This window comes from Strix aluco, chromosome Z, assembly GCF_031877795.1.
Source record: "Strix aluco isolate bStrAlu1 chromosome Z, bStrAlu1.hap1, whole genome shotgun sequence".
Lineage (NCBI taxonomy): Eukaryota > Metazoa > Chordata > Aves > Strigiformes > Strigidae > Strix > Strix aluco.
In genome coordinates this window covers 84,936,518-84,959,226 of record NC_133971.1, presented here as the reverse complement: position 1 = coordinate 84,959,226, position 22,709 = coordinate 84,936,518, and the positions used below count along the sequence as shown (strand labels likewise).

The following is a 22,709-nucleotide window of genomic DNA, read 5'->3' as shown; positions in this document are numbered from 1 at the left end:
CCGTTTGTTTTGTGTTGGCAGCCACTGGGGACAGCGACGTCCCAATCCAGCTGGCAAGGGACAAAAGCAGGTACTAAAGCCAGCACAACATCTGACCAGGCTGGATTTTATTGCTGCAACCTGTCAGCATCACTCCTTAACCCCAGGCGCTAGGCTGCCTGCAGACTTTCTGTCAAAGGTTGGGGCGTTCAGTCTGTACCAAGGGATATTTCTGCTCTTTTGTCCTCTATTGATTGTATCACTTCAATAAAACTTGTATCTGATACACTCAACTTTCAGCAGCTTCTGCACGGGCACAGCTGTGGGCTGGAAGGACAATCCTTGGTTAGAGATATTATTTTCTGTAACATTTGCCTGTGCTACTGTTTTTCAAGGCTGACTCAATCCCAGCTTAAGCAGCAAGTTTAATTATTCATTAACCCTTTCTTCTTATTATTCATTAACCCTTTTCTGACCCCCGATGTACATGGCTTTAATCCAACTTTTGACTTTTTCCCTGCCTGCCCATTCCCCCTTGTACGCTCCCTGCTGTGACAGGACTCAGGCATGGCATCTCAGGGTGTAGCTGTGGTAATTATTGCCAGCCCCAAGCCACTTCACTGGCTGCCCTTTGGAGGGTGCAAACCGCTCAGAGATACCCCAGCTCTTGGCTTGTTTTATATTTGACTCGTCTGACACTGGTCGAGAAATCTGCCTCCTTGAGCACTGAGCTGATCCCTGCACCTGCAGGATATGCCGCTGGAACAGGGATTATTAAATGCAAGACAAATAAAGATTATAAGCAGGTAGCACTAATACTGGTTGTGTGATGCTAAAATAAATCTATGTCTGTAAATGAGCTATGGGTTGCCATCAGCAGCGGTGCCAGCATGGAGACCTTGGGTTGCCCCTCCCAGTGCCCACCAACGGCCACAGTGTCCCTGCAGAAGATCCCTGAACCAAGGTGATGTCAAGGGGGTGATGGCTGCCCCTCCTGCTCCCTACAAACTTCCTAGACAGACCTTACTCATTATCACAAACCTTGAGCATGCTTCAGGCAGTACCTACTTGCAGCCAAAACAGCCAAAGCAAACAGGAGCTGTGTGGGAAAACATACCTTGATGTGCAGTTAATTTCTAAGACAGAGGGAAGCAAACATTGGGGCAAGAATTTCCCAAGGACAACCAGCTCTCTGGATGGGGAGCTCTTGCAGGCTGTAGGGCTCCTGCCGAGAGGAAAGGGGGGTGTTGAAATGGCATCTGCAGAAATGCAATGCTGCCCAGCTTGGGTAGAGATGAATTTTACTGTCAGAGAGAAACTGGGGTTCAAATGTGAAATAAAAAGGAAAGCAAAATTTGGGAAGTATTTCTAAAGTATTTGGGAAGTATGTTGCAAAAAATTGCCTTGTCTCCATTTTAAGAAAAGGAGCATTTTCTGATGAATAGGTCTCCATCAGCTCTTGCTGTGATGACTGGGGGAATTAAACCACACATATTTAAGGAGACTGCCCTGGAAATCACTGAGGAATGGGTGAGAAAAATATGGTGTGAACTGAGTTACTTCAGCCTCTCTGGCCAACAACAACTATAGTATAAGGGGAATTACATAAATACATACTTAAATTTATTTAAGAATCACTGTGTAAATACAATTTTTGACAGCATTAAAATGCGACATTCAAGATATTTGAAGAATGTCTGTTTTTCATAAACAAAACAATTTCCCTCCAACAAAAGCCAGCTTGTAAAAACAGCAGCAAACTTCATGCCAGCCCTGGGCAAGAGGAGACTGGGTGCTTTATAGCCCAACCTGCAGCTGCTTCAGTACCAGGGCGGGGGGGGATAAAGCAAAGCCCCTAAAAGAGCTTGGTGCTGGGTGGGTGTGCAAAAGGATACCTCGTGAGGAGTAGGGTGAGGCTGTGTGCTGCAGCTGATCCTGGGGTGCACTGGGGTTAAGGTTCCTTGGCACCCCTATGCACCCCAGCCACAGCAGTGGGGTGCAAATGGGTGGCAGAAGGGACAACAGCCTCCAAGAGGGGTTTTCCCCAGCTGAACATCTGTCCTGGCCGTCACCAACCTGCGGGAGCCGGGGCCTCCCCACGAGGTGCCAGGGAAGTGTGAGTAAGGAGGGACAGTTTCAGCAGGCGCTTCTGGGAATATCTGCCTGCAATCACCCTCTCCTACAGCTGACAACTGCAAGCTTAGAACCACGCAGATTGCACAATGTCCTGGCATGAGCTGTAACCCACAGCCCTGGCAGCAATAAAAAGGCGAGAGAGCAGGCACATCACCAGAGCCCTGCGAGGAGCACATCCCCAGGTACGCCAGCTGTCTGCCGCTGCAGAGATGGTGCAAGCGACTCCCTTCCTGCTGGTGCTCAGCCTGGCCCTGATGGCTCATGGCCTCTCTGAAAGAAAGGTAATGGCAGGTCTGGGAGGCATGGGGCAGGGTGGGCAGGGGGACTGTGGCTCCGGGGATGCACCTGGGCTGTGCTGCAGCACCAACTCTAAGTCCCCTCCGCTCCAGTGCATGCTGTCCGGGCGCTGGATCAACGACCTGGGCTCCAACATGACCATCGGTGATTTGAACAGAAAAGGTGAATTTGCTGGCTCCTACCACACGGCCGTGACCGCCACCAATAATGAGATCCAGGTGTCACCACTGCAGGGGTCCCAGCACCGCACGATCCAGAAGAGCCAGCCCACCTTCGGCTTCACTGTCAACTGGAAATTTTCAGGTACTTCTCCTTTTGCAGCCTTTCTGCTGTGTCCCCAGAGCTCCCCTGCCCTCCCTGTGCTGTGCCTGATCCTCTTCTGCCCTTCCCTGCAGTACCCATGATGATACCCTGCAGTGTCCCCAGTGCTCCCCCATCCCCTGGGCTGTCCCTGATGTTTCCTTCCCCCCTCCTTGACCCTGGAGCTCCTTGGCTGGTGTCACCTCCCAGTCCCAGGGCACAGAGGATGTGCTGGGGGCTGAAGCCTGCTGCTGCCTGCCCATCTCCAGGCGAGACCCCAGGCCCTCTGACCCCTCCTGCCTGCTTTCCCCATCACCGCTGTCCCCAGAGGGCAGGGACAGCCCGGGTCTCCTGTCCCCTGTGCTGGGGGCTTGGCACTAACCTGCAGCCCTGGCCACGCTCCCCTCCACCTCCTGTCCTGTTCCCACAGACTCCATCACTGTCTTTACGGGCCAGTGCTTCGTGGATGATGACGGAAAGGAGGTTTTGAAGACCATGTGGCTCCTTCGGTCACGTGTGGACAACATCAAGGATGACTGGAAAGCCACGAGGTGAGCCCCCTGTCCCTGCCCTGCACAGGTCCCCTGCGCATCCCCAGAGGGGTCGGGGCTCTCCCACCCCGTGGTGCTCAGCACCCCGCAGAGCTGCTGCCAGGGTGGGGGTGACCGAGGATGGGGTGCTCGTACACAGCCTCCCCGGGGGTCCCGCCAAGGTGTAAATGCTGTGGGGGGAGATGGGGCTGGGTGGGCATTCGGCCCCGGGAGCGTGTGTTTGCCCCGTCCAAGGCTGCATTTCCCACCCTTACGTCTCCTCCCTCTCTGTCCCTGCAGAGTTGGCATCAACATCTTCACCCGCCTGCACTCGCAGAAGGAGTGAGGGTGACAGCGCGGGGGTTCCCAGGCTGGTGGCAGCTCCGGGTGTGCTCCCCCCCTCCTGCCCCCCACCTGCTTCTCCCAATAAAGCTTCGTTGCAAACACCTGCCCGGCTCCTGTCGTGTCACGGCTCAGCACCCGCGTTGCCCCGTCCCCCCCACGGCATCCCATGGCCTCTCCTGTCCCCACCGCCGAGGCCCGGTGTGTGTCCGCTGCCGTGAGCCCCCCGTGGCCCGGGCTCCTCCGTGGGGGCCGCCACCCCCCCGCCGTGCGCCCTTGGCACCCCCGCCTGGCCCGGGGGAGCAGGATCCCGCTCAGTCTGGCGCGGTGGCTGGTGGCCCATCTCCCACCGGGCTGGCCCTTGGCAGGAGGCCCGGCATGGGCGGCCGCTGCCCGGCTGCAGCCCCCTCCGCCATAAAAGGGGCCGAGCGGGCGCGGGGCGGCAGCAGAGGCAGAGTCCGGGCACCGCGCACGGCCGCCACCGCCATGGGGAGCCTGGGCTGCTGCCTCCTGCTCGGCCTGGCCCTGCTCGGCCCCCGCGCTGCTGCTGCCAGCAAGGTAAGGGCAGCCTGGGGGCAGCTGCCCGCTCCTGCCGTGCCGGGCCGGGCCGTGCCAGGGCGCAGGGTGACCGGAGGAGGGGCTGCACGCCCTGGGTGTGCCGTCTGTGCTCTGCCCTGATGTGCTGTGCTGGGCTGTGCTGTACCATGATGTGCTGTGCCGTGCTGTTATGCGCTCTGCTGTTCTGTGCCGTGCTGTGCCGTGCTGTGCTGTGCTGTGCTTTGCTGTTCCATGCCATGCTTTGCCGCCCTGGGACACTGTGGCCATGGCTGAGGGGGTTACCTGCTGTCACTCCGCCATGCCGTGCTGTGCTCGGCCATCCCAGCACACGCTGTTTGTGCCTGACGGGCTGCAGGCTCTTGCTGTGCTGTGCCGTGCCATGCCAGGCCATGCCAGGGTGCAGCGTGCGTGACCAAGGGGGCTGTCAGCTCCAGCCGTGCTGTCCCTGGGGCTAGTGTTGGTCACCTCCCCTGGTATGGGGGGTACCCAGCACCCCCAGATCTTCCCTGCCCTGCCCAGGGAGGATGAGGTGCTGGCGCAGCCGGTGCCCATGGCACCAGTCCCAGCTGCCGTGCGGAGGGGCCGTGCCAGCCCCAGACACGCGGGGCACACGTCCCACTGCCCAGGCAGGCTGGAGCGTGGTTGTGACTTGGCACTGCCCAAGTCATCTCCCCTGGTCCCCAGTGTGACCTGCAGGGTCTGTGGAGGAACGAACTGGGCTCCAACATGACGCTCTGGGGCCTGGATGCAGCCGGGACCTTCTCGGGCTCCTACCACACTGCTGTGGCGGCCACCAACAAGCAGATCCTGGTGTCACCCCTGCAAGGGGCCCAGCAGCACCCCAGTGCCAAGGGGCAGCCCACCTTTGGCTTCACCGTGCAGTGGCTGTTTGCAGGTACAGCTGTACCCGGTGCAGCATCCTGGGCCAGCCAGCGATCCCTGCCCGTGCTGGGGTCGAGGTGCTCCCCTGCCTGGTCCCCCATACTCCCTGTGGCACCCAGAGAAACCCTGGCTGTGGCCACAGACTGGCCACATGCACTTGCTCCTGCCATGGGACATGGTGGGGGAGGGCTGACTGTCTGGCACAGGTGGCAGGGGTGTCTGAGTGTCTGGGAGAGGTGGCGGAGTGTCTATGTCTGTCCAAGGAACGTGGCAGGGGTGGTGCCCATCTGTCTCTGCAGGTGATGTGGAAGCGACTCATCTGGGCAATCTGGCAGAGAGGTCCATCTGTCTGTCCAGGACATGTGGCGGGGGCATCTGTCTGTCTGTCTGCCAGGATCAGGTGGCCCAGGTTCCCCTGTCTGGAGGCACGGGCTCTGAGGTCCCTCTGCCCTGCTTGAACCCCACCAGACTCCACCACTGCCTTTGTGGGCCAGTGCTTCGTGGACAGCCGTGGGAAGGAGACACTGGAGACCACGTGGCTTCTGCGGGAAGAGGTCCCATCACGCAGGGACTCCTGGAAAGCCACCAGGTAGCCCTTACCCTGCCCTCTTCCCCCACAGCCCTCCCTCCCCTCCTGCTGATATGGCTTCCCCGCAGGGTTGGCACCTCTGTCTTCACCCGCATCAAGTGATGGGGATGGGGACCGGAGCTGCCTGCACCCTGCTGTCCTGCCTGCAACGCCGAGGCTCTCTGCTGCCCCGGTTCCTGGGCTGGGCTCCTGCCTGTTCCCAGCATCCTGGCTGGGCAATGCACCCTTGTCATGTCCTGCTTCCTCCCAGTGCCTTCCAGTGCCTCCCAGCAGCCTGCTGGCAGGGCCCCCCCTTCCCATAACTTGCTGCCCCCACACATGGAACCAAATAAATCTTTCTCCACCTGGCAGAGAGCTATGACCAGTGTGTCCCTGGGGTGCCAGAAGCCACTCTGTTGCCGTGGGCAGAGTGAGGTGGGGTTGGGTCGTGGCTGGAAGGGATGGGGCTGGGGGACAAGGAGGGGACAGCAGCTGGGTCATCCCATTTCCTGACCATGGCTTTGGGCCTCGGCAGGTGCCTTCTTGCCTGTGCACCCGTTTGGGGCATCCACAGGGCCCTGGGGGGTGGCCCCAGCAGCAGCCCTGGTGTGGAGCAGCAGGATGCCCCACGGCCGGGGCTTGGGGTGAAGGCTGTGTGCAGGCACGCAGCACGCTCGCCTGGCCTCACCCTGCATCTCTGCACCCCAGTCTGCCCCGTCTTGTTCCGTCTAGTTCCAGCTACTGCTCTGGCTGGGGGCTCAGTCCTGGGTGCCCGTATGGGGGAGGGCTGAGCACCCACCCCCCACAGAGGGGACCATGGCCACAAGCTGGGAGCCTGGGGTGTTGGGGTGGTCCAAAGCCCAGTCCAGGTACTCCAAAGCCCAGGCAGCTGCTCTGTACCAGCAGCACAGCACCAGTAGCTGCAGCACATGCAGCCCCAAAACTCTTCCTAGGGAAATGTGTGTGATTTATTGGAAAGCAGACATCCAGAAAATCCAGCAAAAAGGACAGGGAGGGATGTCGCACCCATTACAGTCACAGGCAAAAGACAGGCTCTGTGGGGGAAGAAAAAAGAACATCACTTTAATTCAAAACACTAAGGATAACAACACTTAACAGACAGAGTGGGACAGTGAGAAGTGTTACCATATCATAAAAACACTTCTCCCCACCCCTCCCTTCTTCCTGGGCTCAGTTTTATTCCTGATATTTCCACCTCCTCACTGAGTTGTGCCGGGGCAGTGAATGGGGGGTGCAGTCACCCATCGCTTCTTCCTGCAAGGTGGGGGGAAGCACTCTTCTGCATTCTTCCCCCTGCTCCACGTGGCATTGCTCTCACGGGAGACAGTCCTCCATGAACTTTCTCCGTCGTGGGTCCTCCCTACGGGATGCATTATTCTCGAGATGCTCTGGTGTGGGTCACCACCACATGTTGCAGTCCTCCCAGTGTGAACTACAAGAGCAGGGGCTGCTTCTTCCCACAGTATCCTGGGGGTCCTCCACAGGTCACGGGCAAATCTCTGCTCCTCTGGTGACCTCCATGGGTGGCAGGGGGGCGGCCCTGCCAGCTCTCCACGGGATACAGGGGGGGTCTCTGCTCTGACACAGCTCCCCCCCTTCTTCCACCTGCCTTCCACTGACCTCGGTGTTCCACAGGTGTCCTTCTCCTAAACCCTCCTCACAAATCCCCCCAACCCCCTCTCAGGTTGCCCTTGTTAAATACATTATTACAGAGGCACAACCAATATCGCTAATTGGCTCGGCCTTGGCCGGGGTGAGTCCGACTTGGAGCCGGGGGAGCTTTGAGAAGCTTCTTACAAAGGCCACTGTAGCCTCCACCTGTGCACCAGAAACTCTGCCACACAAACCCAGCACAGCAGTGCTGGTGCTGCCTGAGTCACCACTTCCAGCCAAAATTAATGATTTTCAGGAAATTCAGCAGCAGGTCGGAATCTGAAACTTGGCTCTCAAGCTGTCCAGTTGCAAAATAACCCCAGATGGATCTGCACACCCCATGCTGGCACCGTGCCTGGGATTTGAGCAGCCTAAAGGGAGGAGTGGGCTGGTGGGACTGCCACCTCCTGCTGCTCCCCTGGTTTTCCTGCCCCGAATGCCATGGAAGAGCTTTGCTAACGGCATCCAGGGCTTTAGCAAGTTTTCCACCTGCTCTGTGTTTTAGCCCACCTTATTGCAGACTTGCATGTGGTTTGCTCTTCACATTTTAATCCCTTGGGTCCATATTCTGCTTCTGGAGCGATGCTGCTGTTTCCCTCTCGGTGCCTCCCTGGAATTTCTGCAGCTTTGTTCAGATCCCTTACCACCTCTCTGAGCAAAATGCCTTTTCACCAGCCCTCTGCTATGGTGCCCTTTGGTCTGTGCAGCCTCCTACCTGCTTTAGAGGAATGTGAGAATTAGGAAAGAGGGTGGCAGGGGGACCACAGGACTCTGCTCTCACCCCAAAGCGTGGCCAGCTCAGCCATGGGGTGTCCTGCTGAGCCTTACTGCGTGCTTCCTCCTGGCTTTGTCATTGCCTTCCTGTCAACATTTCCCCAGGACAGGGCTCCCCAAGGCTCTGCAGCAGTCCTGGGGTGCTCCAGCAAGGCAGCAGTACTGACCACAGTTTGAGCAGTCTGCAAAGCCCGGCAGGCAGCCACGGTGCTGCTGAGGAATGCGGCGGGCATGGGCTGGCAGAGCTGTTGGCAAGGCCAGTCCCTATATGAGGGCACCCAGCAATGCTGCGACTCATCCAGCATCTTGGTTTTGGGGTGGCGGGTGGTAGGACGTGGTGTGCCAGGGGTGCCCACAGCTGCCTGGGGGGGCTGTGGCTGAGGATGCTTCCCCGTGGGCGTTGGGCATTCATCAGCTCTGGGTTTTACCCAGCTGCACGACCTGCTCGCAGTGCTTCATGCACTGCTCGTGTCTGCTCTGCCTCTGAGCTGCAAAGGCGTTTCTATTTGCCTCCTTCCAGCTCGGGCTCAGTGGCAAGGCAAAGGTGAGCAGTGGGAGCACCTGCCTGCTCCTGCCGTGCCACCCCGTGTTGTGCTGTGCCCTGCTGTCCCCAGGGTGCAGGGTGACTGGATGTGGAGCTGCACAACCTGACTGTGCCGTGCTGATCTGTGCTGTTCTGTACCATGCCATGCTGTCCCATGCCGTGCCGTGCCGTGCTGTGCTGTGCCATGCCGAGCTGTGCTGTGCTGAGCCGCCCTGGGACACAGTGTCCATGGCTGAGGGGGCTACCTGCTGTCACTCCGCCATGCCGTGCTTTGCTCGGCCATCCCAGCACACGCTGTTTGTGCCCGAGGGGCTGCAGGCTCTTGCTGTGCCCTCCTGTGTCGTGCCGTGCCGTGCCAGGCCATGCCAGGGTGCAGCGTGCGTGACCAAGGGGGCTGCCAGCTCCGGCCGTGCTGTCCCTGGGAGTAGTGTCAGTCACCTCCCCCTGGTATGGGGGGTACCCAGCACCGCCAGATCTACCCTGCGCTGCCCAGGCAGGGAGAGGTGCTGGCCCAGCCAGTGCCCATGACATGGTCCCAGCTGCCATGCCGAGGGGCCATGCCAGCCCCAGACACGCAGGGTACACGTCCCACTGCCCAGGCAGGCTGGAGGGCTGTGGCACAGCACCTGTGCTGAGTCCCCTCCGCTCCAGTGCGTGCTGACTGGGCGCTGGATCAACGAGCTGGGCTCCGACGTGACCATCTCAGCCATGAATGGGAAAGGTGACTGCCGGCTCCTACCACACGGCCGTGACCGCCACCATGGACCAGGGGTCCACTGCAGGGGTCCCAGCACTGCATGTACCAGAAGAGCCAGACCACCTTCAGCTTCACTGTCAACTGGAGTGGGGAATGAACAAGAGGACATAGAGACATGCACACACTTACTGGTGTGATGGAGACGTGGTGGGAGGGCCCGTAAGACTGTAGTGTTGGAATGGAAGGATACAGGCTCTTTAGGAAGGACAGATGGGGGAGACGAGGAGGGGGTGTCACCCTCTGTGTCAGTGACCAGCTGGAGTGCAGGGAGCTCTGCCTGGGGATGGGTGAGGAGCCGACCGAGAGCTGATGGGTCAGGATCAAAGGGAGGGCAGGGACAGGAGACGTTATACTGGGGATTGGCTACAGGCCACCCCACCAGTAAGACCGAGCAGACGAGGCCTCTATAGACAGATAGGAGCAGCCTCATGTTCACAGGCCCTGGTTGGAGGGACAACAGTGCAGTGCACCAGCAATCCAGGAGGTGGAGCGCAAGATCCTTTGGGCAGTAAGGAGGATGCACAGCAAGCTCAATGCCCTGGACCACAGGAGAGCAGACTTTGGCCTCTTCAGGATTCTTCTTGGCAGAGCAACATGAGATAAAGCCCTGGAGGGAAGAGGACCCCAAAAAAGCTGGTTAGTATTCAAGGATCACCTCCTCCAAGCTCAGGAGAGATGCATCCCAACAAAAATGAAGTCAGGCAAAAAGACCAGGAGTCCTGCATGGGTGAACAAGGAGCTCCTGGACAAGCTCAGGCACAAAAAGGAAGCCTAGAGAACATGGAAGCAAGGGCAGGTAGCCTGGGAGGAATACAGAGAAACTGTCTGGGTGTCCAGGGATCAGGTTAGGAAGGCCAAAGCCCTGATGGAATTAGATCTGGCCAGGGATGTCAACAAAGGCAACAAGAAAAGCTTCCATAGGTATGTCCAAGGAAGACTAGGGAAAAAGCAGGCCCTCTGCGGATGGAAACGGGAACCCTGCTTACCTGGGACATGGAGAACTCTGAGGTACTTAATGACTTTTTTGTCTCAGTCTTCACCAGGAAGGGCTCCAGCCACACTGCCCAAGTTGCAGAAGGCAAAGGTGGGGACTGGGAGAATAAAGAACAGCCCACTGTAGGAGAAGATCAGGTTTGAGACCATTTAAGCGACCTGAAGGTGCACAAGTCCGTGGGACCTGATGAGATGCATCCATGCATCCTGAGGGAACTGGCGGATGAAGTGGCTGAGCCACTACCCATCATATTTGAGAAGTCGTGGCAGTCTGGTGAAGTTCCCACTGACTGGAAAAGGGGAAACATAACCCCCATTTTTAAAAAAGCAAAAAAGGAAGAGCTGGGGAACAACAGGCCAGTCAGTCTCATCTCTGTTACCAACAATATTATGGGACAGATTGTGCTGGAAACTATGCTAGGGCCTCTTGAAAGAACATTACTAATTTAATCAGCAAGGATTGTTTGGGCCATTTTATCTTGGAATGTACTCAAGAACACTTGTCAGAAGTAGATGAGTAATCAAGAACTGTAACAATCAGAACTAACAACCACTATTGAACACTAAGGACCCCCAAAGACCCCTTGGAAGCCCCTCAGCGACCCAAGCTGCACTTGTAATGACTATGTAGTTATGATAACTAGTTCCAGGAAATTCAATGCATATGTATGTAACAGAGTGATGTAGGTTTTGCCTCAGGCAACATATGGTGGACACATTAGGTGGAATGATACCCTCATGTCCCCAGCCTGCTCATTAATGTGAAACCCAACGTTAAGGAGTTTTATTCCTGATTTGGTGACAATTTGGTGCCACTGAAGGTTTTTTGGGGAGATCCTCCAATCCCCTGGTCCGGTGAGTTCACAGCAAGTTCCCTGGGATTTGTTAAAGTATTACTGAAAGATCTACCTGGGAATGGTTTCCTGCTGGATCGGGCTATAAGGGATGTGAGGGGGTCAGGATGAAAAATAAAGGCTTGATTGCATGAGGAGTGCCAGCCATAGAAACAAAGCTTGCCTGCAGAAGGGGTGCCAGCCAGAGTATTGGTTACTGTCAAGCTTGTAACTGTAATTTGTATGTTTGTTTTTGTTAGATATTGTAGTGTTTGTGTGTGTAACTTGTTTGATTTGTTCTAATATGGGGTCCAGTCAATTGTCTAAAGGGTCTGAGGATGGTATTTTAAAGTCACCTCTGGGACGTATATTAAAACATTGGAAAGATATAAGGAGTGATCCCCTTACCAGGAAACAATTATTTAAATACTGTAATCATTGGTGGCCAAAGAATGGGACCTTGAAGTATAATACTATGTTACAATTAATGTTGTTTTGCCAGCAGGAAGGGAAAAAGGATGAAGTTGCATATATTGATTTGTTTCTGTTTAAGATGTGATCATGAAACTTGTAAAAGAATGTAGGTTGTTGATGGATGACACTGATGGAATGTATGTATTGACAGAAAGTGTTACTGAAAAGAGAAAGAAAAAGGACTGTTGCAGAAGTTATTAAATTGGAAAAAGAATGTAAAAAGAAATGTGTTAAGGATGGTGGGGAGACTAAGAACGTGCAGATGTTGGTCCCAAAAGGGAATCCGGTAAATGTAGAATGAAAAAGAAAAAAAAAGAAGAAAAAAAAAAGAAAGAAAAAAAAAAAAGAAGAAAAAAAGAAGAAAAGAGAAATCACAGCATAGTAGCAATAATGAGGATGAAGACCAGTCCAATTCCAGCTCAGGAGCAGGAAGTGAGAACTTTAATGTGTACATACTAACTAGCTTCTATGCTGATTAACTGCAGTCAATGTACTGAACTAACTGAAAAAGTGGGAGGAATGTCCATATCACAGTTGAGAGAAATAACATACAAGGTTTGCAGTAATGGAGATGAGAGAGAAAAAAGAGGGAAAGACTCAAGGAGAAGCATAAAGGAATAAAATTACAAGCCTCGCTGCTGGCAGCAATGATCCTCGGGAGCCCCAACGGAGGCGGAGAAAGGGGCTGAAGTAGAGGAAAGGACACTGGAAATGGGAATGTCTGAGAAGGGAGGGAGTTGGTGGAACCTTTGCTGAACATGCTGTGAGATTAATGACTCTGGAATGAGAAATTAGATTTCCTAGTAGACACTGGAGCTGCATATTCTGTCTTAAACACCTGTAGAGGAGCTTTTAGTCAAGATACTGTGAATGTAGTTGGTGCCACCAGGAAAGGGGAGAATAGGCCATTTTTCCAACCCCTGGAATTCAAAATAGGTAAAAAGTGTTTAACACATCAATTTCTTTACACGCCAGACTGTCCGATGCCTCTACTAGGCAGAGACGTACTAAGTAAATCAGATGCTTGAATAACTTTTGAGAATGGACAAATATGGGTACATATTCCAGAGAGTAAGGCTCTGGATGCCCAAGTTCTTATGTTACAGCAGATGGAGTTGGAGGAAGAGATTCCAGCAGAGGTTGAAAATGTAGTCACACTGTTAGTTTGGGCCACCGATATTCCAGGGAGATCAAGAGCAGCAGAACCAGTAAGAATACAACTGAAACCTAATGCCCGACCAGCAAGGCAGAAGCAATAATCTTTAAAATTAAAAGTAAGAAGGGGATTGGAGAATTTAATTAATAGGTTTATGCAATATAAATTGCTGCCATTCAATGTGTCAATCAATTTACAATACTCCCATTTTGCCAGCAAAGAAACCCCATTCGGAGGAGTACAGATTGGTACAAGATTTTAGGGCCGTTAATCAGATAGTGCAGGATACACACCCAGTAGTAGCTAACCCTTATACCCTATTAACAATGAGCAAAGAAAATGATAAATGGTTCACAGTATTGGATTTAAAGGATGTTTTCTTCTGCATACCTCTGGAGCTGGACAGTCAGACACTTTTTGCGTTTGAATTGGAAAGACTGAGTACAGGCCAGAAGACACAACTCACTTGGACTGTATTGCCACAAGGGTTCAAAAATAGCCCTTCTTTGTTTGGAAAGCAACTAGCAAAGGAGTTAGAAAAGGAAAAAGGAGAAGGAAAAAGGAAAAAGGAGAATGAAAATATAACTGTCCTTCAATATTGGGATGACATTCTGATAGCTGCTCCCTTGCAGAATGAGTGCATTCAGATAACTATTAGTCTGTTAAACTTTCTAGGACAAGCCAACTATTAGGTATCCAGGAAGAAAGCACAGATAGCAAAGACCCAGGTCCTATATCTGGGATTCACCATTTCATAAGGACAGCAGAGCCTAGGAACAGAAGGAAGCAATTTGCCAAACACCAGAACCGCAACTGATGCGGGAGTTACGTGCCTTCTTGGGAATGGCTGGGTGGTGCGAGCTGTGGATTCCTAATTATGGACTAATTGTGAGGCCATTGTATGAAACGCTCAAAGAATCAAAGAAGATATTGCACTAGATTCCTGAGTGCAGATTTGCCTTTCAGACCCCAAAGAAGGTTTTGAGGCCTGATTTAATCAAACGCTTCAAACTCTGTACACAAGAGATTCCATCAAGCTCCGGGAATATTAACTCAGAGATTGGGATCCTGGAAGAGAAGCATAGGATATTTTTATAAACTGCTTGATAATATTAGCAAAGGAGGGCCAGTGTATTTAAGGGCCATGGCTGTCACTGTTCTACTAATTCAAGAAGCCCAGAAATCAATAATGGGAAAGAAAATTACTTTTTACATGCCTCACATAGTGGTTTCTGTAGTGGAGCAACAGGGGGGCCACTGGTTGTCTGCAAGGAGGATGTTAAAGTACCAAGTGGTCCTCCTAGGGCAAGAAGATGTGGAACTGAAGACAACTACTGCCCTTAATCCTGCAATGTTTCTAGACCCTATATCTGGAAAAGAAGAAGTGTTACTACATGATTGCCTCCAAACCATTGAACAGGTCTAATCAAGTCAAAAAGACCTAAAAGACACTCTGATAGAAGACCCCGAGGAGGAATTATTTACAGATGGTAGCAGGTATATTAGCGAATGGAAACGAAGAGCTGTCATAAACACATCAGCCCAAAAAACAGAACTAGTAGCACTACAGTGGGCATTAGAACTATCAAAAGGAAAAAGGGTTAACATCTGGACAGACTCCAAATATGCATTTGGAGTGGTACTCGCCCACGGAGCAATATGGAAGGAAAGAGGACTACTATCAGCATAGGGATCTCCAATCAAGTATGAGGATGTTATCAAGCAATTACCAGAAAGTGTGCAGTTACCAAGAGAAGTAACCATTACGCATTGTAAAGCCCATCAGTTTGGACATAGTCCAGTCAATACAGGAAATCAATTAGCAGATAAAGCAGAAAAGGAGGTGGCAGAGAAAAGCATCCTAGTTTTTATTGCATCCAGACAAACAAACTTACCTAAAGGGGGACCTGAATATCAAAGCCAGGACAATCAATTGGATGAAATAGTAAAAGCTCATGGGAATCCTGAAGGATGGTGGGTAACTACAGATAAGCAAGTCATACTACCGCAAGCCATAATGAAACAACTAGAAGAGGGATGTTCCCGGGGGCAGGCCACCCTCCTGTCTGAGAGGGGAGAGAGGAGAAGAGCCCATCACCCTCCTGTAAGCTCATTCTCACCCGGGTGGTGCTGAGGAGCCAGACAAGTGTCGCTTGACTAACAGTTGGACTAGATGATCTTCAAGGTCTTTTCCAACCTGGATGATTCTGTGATTCTGTGAGGACAAACATAACGCAACACATTGGGGGGACAGAAACTATTGTAGGTAGTTTAAGAAACCAAGTGCTCACCATGAGGATGACAGGAATTGTTAAAATCGTGGTAAGTAAATGCAAGATCTGATTACAAAATGACCCCCATTCATATAGAAGACCCCCTTTAGGGACCACAAAAAGAGGCAATTGTCCTGGAGAATACTGGCAAATAGATTTTTCAGAACTACCTTGGCAAGAGGGATATCGGTACCTGTTAGTTTTGGTCCGTACCTTTTCAGGATGGCCTGAAGCTTTTCCCTGTTGCACCAACAAAGATAGGAAGGTAGCAAAAGCCCTATTAAGAGAAATACTACCCGGATTTGGAGTTCCATTGGGAATGTCATCAGAGAGAGTACTTCATTTTACAGCAGAGGTTGTGCAGAACTTATCCAAAATAACGGGTATCAAGTGGGACCTACATATCCCATGGAGACCACAGTTTAGCGGAAAGGTGGAAAGAATGAATCAGAGCCTAAAGAGACAAGTGAGTAAAATCTGCCAAGAAACATCACTTAAATGGCCAATGACTCTTTCTTTAGCTGTGAGAGATGAGAAGCCAGGCTTGCGAGAAACTAAGAAAAACAGCCTGAGAAAGCAAAAGTTGAGGCTGGTCGAAGAAATGCCTCAAACACTCCCAAGATAAAACTACGAGTCACAGGGTGGATGGTGTGGAGGGTGAAGCTGATAAGGCTGCCCCAATAACACAGGATGCAGCTGGAGAAGGGAGACCTGTGGAGGCAGGACAGCTCTGCTGTGGGGCACCTGGACAAATTTCAAGGACCATCTGTCCTTTGCTTCATTATCCGTGAAATGCATATTAAAGTTAACACCCCTCAATATGCTAACGAGGGCTAACATGATCATGCTAATTACATCATCCCATGAAACACCTTACCCCTCCCCGTACATGGAATACGTAGGTATGTGGGTCGACCTTGGGGACGGACCCAAGGAAAGTGGGTATAAATCAAGGGGGGGAAGGAAGGGGGAGGGCGTTGGAGAGTACAGTGAAGCGAAGAAGACGGCTGCAAGCGAAAAAGACGGCTGCCTCCTGGAACCCTCACTGGCAGGATCAGTGCAGGAACCCAGACCGGTGATCTGTATTTCCCCATTCCCTCTATCTCCCTCTTTTCCCTTTCCTATTAAGCAATGCAAGGCATATTGTATTGCTTGCCACAACCTGCTATATACTTAGCCAATTATCGTGTGTTCAATTAGTACATTGTGGGTAGTTAATAAATGTTTGGACTTGGAGACCTGTTGTCTGCTCCATTGGGGATTTGCGAATCTGAGTCACTTGTCTCCCTCGTCTGAGCGGGACGTGACATTAGCCTTATTAAGAACAAGAGTTCAACCAAATTCCGAAGAGAAGGTGAGCTCCTATGAAATCCTATACTTAAGGCACTACCAAATAACTGTTTTTCCAGGGGAGAGTCATATAATAGGAAACCATAGTTTAAGGGAATATGTAACATCTTTGGGGAAGGTACTCTCATCCTTATATAGATTTGTTGTTTTAGCTTCCCCAGTGACCCTAAACATTACAGTGCATCCTTATCATTCAGGAGACTTGGTATACATCTGGACCTGGGGCAATCAACCTCTTAAAGAAAAGTGGAAAGGACCATTCCAAGTCCTCTTGATCACCCATACAACAGTCAAAGTGAAAGGGATCAACTCATGGATACATTTCACACAAGTAAAATCGATCCCAATGCTGGAGGAACCTTAGTGGAGAGTGAAATTAGCAGAGTATCTACAGATAAGACTGACCAAAAGATGAGGACATTTTTCATGTTATGTATTTCAGAATGGGGTGTAGTGGGGAAAGATACCATAATCGACGGAGTTGGTCATGACAACACAAATGAGAACCTAAAACTCAGCTTTGCAAAGACAGTGAATGTGACTGATTTTGGATTTGTTCGCAGGTAATGACAGGGGGAACAAGGTTTCCCTGGAGGGTCATTCCTTTATGTTGGCCAGAGAGCTGAGCCAAATGGACCAATAATGGAAGTTGTATGTCCATAGAAGATGGTTTTAAAATCCAACAATCGGGAATATAATCTGTTGAAAAGGCAGTACAGGGTTGGGAAGAGACGAAAGAGAAATCCTGGTGGTAATGGCTTACTTCTTGGTTACCAAGTCGCCAATGGTTTAAGGAACTATTTACAGTCATACTGGGAAGAGCAGTGATGTGCATATTATGTTGTATTGTGATTCAACGCATTCCGCTTATTACCCAGTGTTTAGCAAAGATGAGTAGGGTTCCCAGACAAGATAAGCATTACTATTATGGGTAAATGTAGAATGAAACGCCCAAGAAAATTCTTGGAAGTCTCAAAGGGGAGAATTGTTGTTAGATCCTTACTAAGTCAATCAGCAAGGACAGTTTGGGCCATTTTATCTTGGAATGTACATAAGAAAACTTGTCAGAAATAGGTAAGTAATCAAGAACTGTAACAAACAGAACTAACAACTGCTAATAATGCTAATAACTGCCAAAGACATGATGGAGAGAAGAGATGTCATCCAGAGGGATCTTGACAGGCTTGAGAGGTGGGCACGTGCAAACCTCATGTAGTTCAACAAGGCCAAGTGCAAGGTCCTGCACATGGGTTGGGGTAATCAAGAATAACTGGAAAGCCACAAGGTGAGCCCCCTGTCCCTGCCCTGCACAGGTCCCCTGCGCATCCCCAGAGGGGTCGGGGCTCTCCCACCCCGTGGTGCTCAGCACCCCGCAGAGCTGCTGCCAGGGTGGGGGTGACCGAGGATGGGGTGCTCGTACACAGCCTCCCCGGGGGTCCCGCCAAGGTGTAAATGCTGTGGGGGGAGATGGGGCTGGGTGGGCATTCGGCCCCGGGAGCGTGTGTTTGCCCCGTCCAAGGCTGCATTTCCCACCCTTACGTCTCCTCCCTCTGTGTCCCCGCAGAGTCGGCACCGACACCTTCATGCGCTACCACCCGCAGAAGGAGTGAGGGTGACAGCGCGGCGGTTCCCGGACTGGTGGCAGCTCCGGGTGTGCTCCCCCCCTCCTGCCCCCCACCTGCTTCTCCCAATAAAGCTTCGTTGCAAACACACCCCCGGCTCCTGTCGTGTCACGGCTCAGCGCCCGCGTTGCCCCGTCCCCCCCACGGCATCCCATGGCCTCTCCTGTCCCCACCGCCGAGGCCCGGTGTGTGTCCGCTGCCGTGAGCCCCCCGTGGCCCGGGCACCGCGCACGGCCGCCACCGCCATGGGGAGCCTGGGCTGCTGCCTCCTGCTCGGCCTGGCCCTGCTCGGCCCCCGCGCTGCTGCTGCCAGCAAGGTAAGGGCAGCCTGGGGGCAGCTGCCCGCTCCTGCCGTGCCGGGCCGGGCCGTGCCAGGGCGCAGGGTGACCGGAGGAGGGGCTGCACGCCCTGGGTGTGCCGTCTGTGCTCTGCCCTGATGTGCTGTGCTGGGCTGTGCTGTACCATGATGTGCTGTGCGGTACCATGATGTGCTGTGCTGTGCTGTACCATGATGTGCTGTGCTGTACCATGATGTGCTGGGCTGGGCTGTACCATGATGTGCTGTGCAGAGCTCTGCTCTGCCATCCCGGGGCACAGTGTGCATGGCTGAGGTGCTCTGGGGGTGAGGAGGGATGGGGCTGGAGGACAAGGAGGGGACAGCAGCTGGGTCATCCCATTTCCTGACCATGGCTTTGGGCCTCGGCAGGTGCCTTCTTGCCTGTGCACCCGTTTGGGGCATCCATAGGGCCCTGGGGGGTGGCCCCAGCAGCAGCCCTGGTGTGGAGCAGCAGGATGCCCCACGGCCGGGGCTTGGGGTGAAGGCTGTGTGCAGGCACGCAGCACGCTCGCCCGGCCTCACCCTGCATCTCTGCACCCCAGTCTGCCCCGTCTTCCCATTACACACATTTCCAGCTACTGCTCTGGCTGGGGGCTCAGTCCTGGGTGCCCGTATGGGGGAGGGCTGAGCACCCACCCCCCACAGAGGGGACCATGGCCACAAGCTGGGAGCCTGGGGTGTTGGGGTGGTCCAAAGCCCAGTCCAGGTACTCCAAAGCCCACGCAGCTGCTCTGTACCAGCAGCACAGCACCGGTAGCTGCAGCACGTGCAGCCCCAAAACTCTTCCTAGGGAAATGTGTGTGATTTATTGGAAAGCAGACATCCAGAAAATCCAGCAAAAAGGACAGGGAGGGGTGTCGCACCCATTATGGTCACAGGCAAAAGACACGGTCTGTAGGGGAAGAAAAAAGACATCACTTTAATTCAAAACACTAAGGATAACAACACTTAACAGACAGAGTGGGACAGTGAGAAGTGTTACCATATTGTAAAAACACCTCCCCCCACCCCTCCTTTCTTTCTGGGCTCAGTTTTATTCCTGATATTTCCACCTCCTCACTGAGTTGTGCCAGGGCAGTGAATGGGGGGTGCAGTCACCCATCGCTTCTTCCTGCAAGGTGGGGGGAAGCACTCTTCTGCATTCTTTCCCCTGCTCCACGTGGCATTGCTCTCACGGGAGACAGTCCTCCATGAACTTTCTTTATTGTGGGTCCTCCCCACAGGATGCATCTTCTTGAGATGCTCTGGCGTGGATCACCCCCACGTGTTGCAGTCCTCCCAGTGCTGAACTACAACAGCGGGGGCTGCTTCTTCTCATAGTGAGAATTAGGAAAGAGGGTGGCAGGGGGACCACAGGACTCTGCTCTCACCCCAAAGCGTGGCCAGCTCAGCCACGGGGTGTCCTGCTGAGCCTTACTGTGTGCATCCTCCTGGCTTTGTCATTGCCTTCCTGTCAACGTTTCCCTGGGACAGGGCTCCCCAAGGCTCTGCAGCAGTCCTGGGGTGCTCCAGCAGGGCAGCAGTACTGACCACAGTTTGAGCAGTCTGCAAAGCCCAGCAGGCAGCCACGGTGCCGCTGAGGAGTGCGGCGGGCATGGGCTGGCAGAGCTGTTGGCAAGGCCAGTCCCTATATGAGGGCACCCAGCAATGCTGCGACTCATCCAGCATCTTGGTTTTGGGGTGGCGGGTGGTAGGACGTGGTGTGCCAGAGGTGCCCACAGCTGCCTGGGGGGGCTGTGGCTGAGGGTGCTTCCCCGTGGGCATTGGGCATTCATCAGCTCTGGGTTTTACCCAGCTGCACGACCTGCTCGCAGTGCTTCGCACACTGCTCGTGTCTGCTCTGCCTCTGAGCTGCAAAGGCGTTTCTATTTGCCTCCTTCCAGCTCGGGCTCAGCGGCAAGGCAAAGGTGAGCAGCGCGGTCTCCTTCAGCGCCGCTGCAGACCTTCCTCTGGGAGGAAAACCAGCCGTTGCTGCTGCATGGCAAGCCTTGGTCATGGCCATCCACGCACTGTGGCGGCCTTCAGGGGCCCGGGGAGCTGGAGGAGGCAGGAGGCCCCTTGCAATCACGCACAGCGTGTGGCCGCTGCCGTGTCTGTGTTGCACAGGTGCTCACACATAGCATATCACCGAAAGAAAGAGAAATATATTTATTGGGGTCTTGGCATGGGGTAAATCCCTCCAACTGTTGGTCACTGTCAGAATGGAGAAGGAGTCTCAGCTGCACGGGTCCTCCAGCACTTACATGTCTCACCACATGTCCTGTGCGACCATTCCTGCAGGGGCTGTTCCTATTGACTGTTTGCAGATGTCTCAACACCAAACAGCTCAAGTGCCCAACATCTCTCTCAGTCCAGCTGTTGTCCCACCTAAGCAGATGGAGCCGGGCAGTTCCCAGGTCACCCACGCAGTCCCTGGCTGGTCGCCTGGGGTGTGTGCACAGGCAAATTCTGGTACCCAGCCATGCTGCAGCAATGACAAAAGATTAAATGTGATTTTCAAGCCTATAACTTCACTTACAAATGAAGTGCCATAGATCCTGCTCCCTCCACCATGTCCATGTGGTCGTCACTTCTGCCAGCCCCCTGGTCAGGACCGCACACCCTGCTCTGCTCCTCCGCCTTTCTCCTTGGTCCAGCTCTGCCTGCAGCCTTGCTGAGCACGGACCGTCATCCTGGGAGGATGGAGGAGCTCCTCGGCAGGTCCTCAGCCCCTCCTGGGGCTGGCTGGGAATCGGGGCACAATGCCAGCTGCAATCTGCCTCCCCAGCCCATGGCTGAGCTCATCACACCTGGCAGTACATCCCCTTGGGTGGACGGGGCACCTGTGGCTCGTCCAGCTTCCCCTTCTCGATTCCCAGGGGTGCCCTCTCCTGCTGCCCTCTCCGTATGCCAGATGTGCTGCAGCACCGGTGCTGAGTCCCCTCCGCTCCAGCGCGTGCTGACTGGGTGCTGCATCAACGACCTGGGCTCCTACGTGGCCATCAGGGAACTGCAAGGAAATGGTACCTTCAACGGCACCTACCTAACGGCCGTGTCAATGACCCGAAGAAGATCCTGAAGTCACCGCTGCTGGGGTCCCAGCAACACACAAACCAGTCTAGCTTTGGCTTTGCTGTCAACTGGACCTTTACAGGTGCTTCTCCTTCCAAGCCTCTCTCACTGTGCCCAGAACTGCCCTGCCCTCCCTGTGGTGTCCCCAGAGATCCCCTGCTCTTCCTGTGGTGTCCCCAGATCCCCCTGCCCTTCCTGTTGTGTCCCCAGAGTTCCCCTGCTCTTCCTGTGGTGTCCCCACAGATCCATTGTGCTTCATTGTGGTGTCCTGAGACCTCCCCCACCCTTCCTGTGATGTCCCTGATGCTCTTCTGCCCTTCCCTGCAGTATCCTTGATGATCCCCTGCCTTCCCTGCAGTTTCCACAGTGCTCCCCAATCCCCTGGGGTGACAGATGATGGGGTGCTCGTGCACGGCCTCCCCAGGGATCCCGCCAAGGTGTAAATGCTGTGGGGGGAGATGGGGCTGGGTGGGCATTCAGCCCCGGGAGCGTGTGTTTGTCCCGTCCAAGGTTGCATTTCCCACCCTTACTTCTCCTCGCTCTGTGCCCTCGCAGAATCGGCATCAACATCTTCACCTGCCTGCACGCGCAGAAGGAGAGAGGGTGACAGCGCGGGGGTTCCCGCTCCTGCCGTGCTCTGCCGTGCTGTTCTGTGCCGTGCTGTGCCACCCTGGGACACAGTGTCCATGGCTGAGGGGGCTACCTGCTGTCACTCCGCCATGCCGTGCTGTGCACGGCCATCCCAGCACACGCTGTTTGTGCCCGAGGGGCTGCAGGCTCTTGCTGTGCCCTCCTGTGTCGTGCCGTGCCGTGCCAGGCCATGCCAGGGTGCAGCGTGCGTGACTGAGGGGGCTGCCAGCTCCGGCCGTGCTGTCCCTGGGAGTAGTGTCGGTCACCTCCCCCTGGTATGGGGGGTACGCAGCACCCCCAGCTCTGCCCTGCTCTGCCCTGCCCAGGGAGGGAGAGGTGCTGGCCCAGCCAGTGCCCATGACATGGTCCCAGCTGCCATGCCAAGGGGCCATGCCAGCCCCAGACATGCGGGGCACACGTCCCACTGCCCAGGCAGGCTGGAGGGCTGTGGCACAGCACCGGTGCTGAGTCCCTGGGTGCTGATTGGGCGCTGGATCAACGAGCTGGGCTCCTACGTGGCCATCTCAGCCATGAATGGGAAAAGTGACCGCCGGTTCCTACCACACGGTTGTGACCGCCACCATGGACGAGATCCAGGGGTCACCGCTGCAGGGGTCCCAGCACCGCATGAACCAGAAGAGCCAGACCA

The 22,709-nt window shown here is 54.1% G+C and overlaps 2 protein-coding genes across 3 annotated transcripts; both read left to right on the top strand.

Annotated features, from left to right (window-relative positions):
• Positions 1 to 2,238: 2,238 nt before the first annotated feature.
• On the top strand, positions 2,239 to 22,054 carry LOC141918310 (avidin-like). 2 transcript variants are annotated; one of them, XM_074812616.1, is made up of 4 exons: positions 2,239 to 2,396; positions 2,505 to 2,715; positions 3,143 to 3,263; positions 21,986 to 22,054. In XM_074812616.1, exons 1-4 carry the CDS (start codon positions 2,325 to 2,327, stop codon positions 22,035 to 22,037), a joined length of 456 nt encoding a protein of 151 aa, XP_074668717.1. In that variant the 5' UTR covers positions 2,239 to 2,324; the 3' UTR covers positions 22,038 to 22,054. The 2 variants fall into 2 exon arrangements, with proteins under 2 accessions (XP_074668717.1, XP_074668719.1); XM_074812618.1 differs by lacking the exon at positions 21,986 to 22,054 and adding an exon at positions 3,543 to 3,690 and having other exon boundaries at positions 2,240 to 2,396.
• LOC141918309 (avidin-like) lies at positions 3,948 to 5,963 on the top strand. The gene is made up of 4 exons (XM_074812615.1): positions 3,948 to 4,142; positions 4,827 to 5,037; positions 5,493 to 5,613; positions 5,682 to 5,963. The coding sequence occupies exons 1-4, from the start codon at positions 3,963 to 3,965 to the stop codon at positions 5,713 to 5,715; spliced, it is 546 nt and encodes a 181-aa protein (XP_074668716.1). The 5' UTR covers positions 3,948 to 3,962; the 3' UTR covers positions 5,716 to 5,963.
• Positions 22,055 to 22,709: the final 655 nt, after the last annotated feature.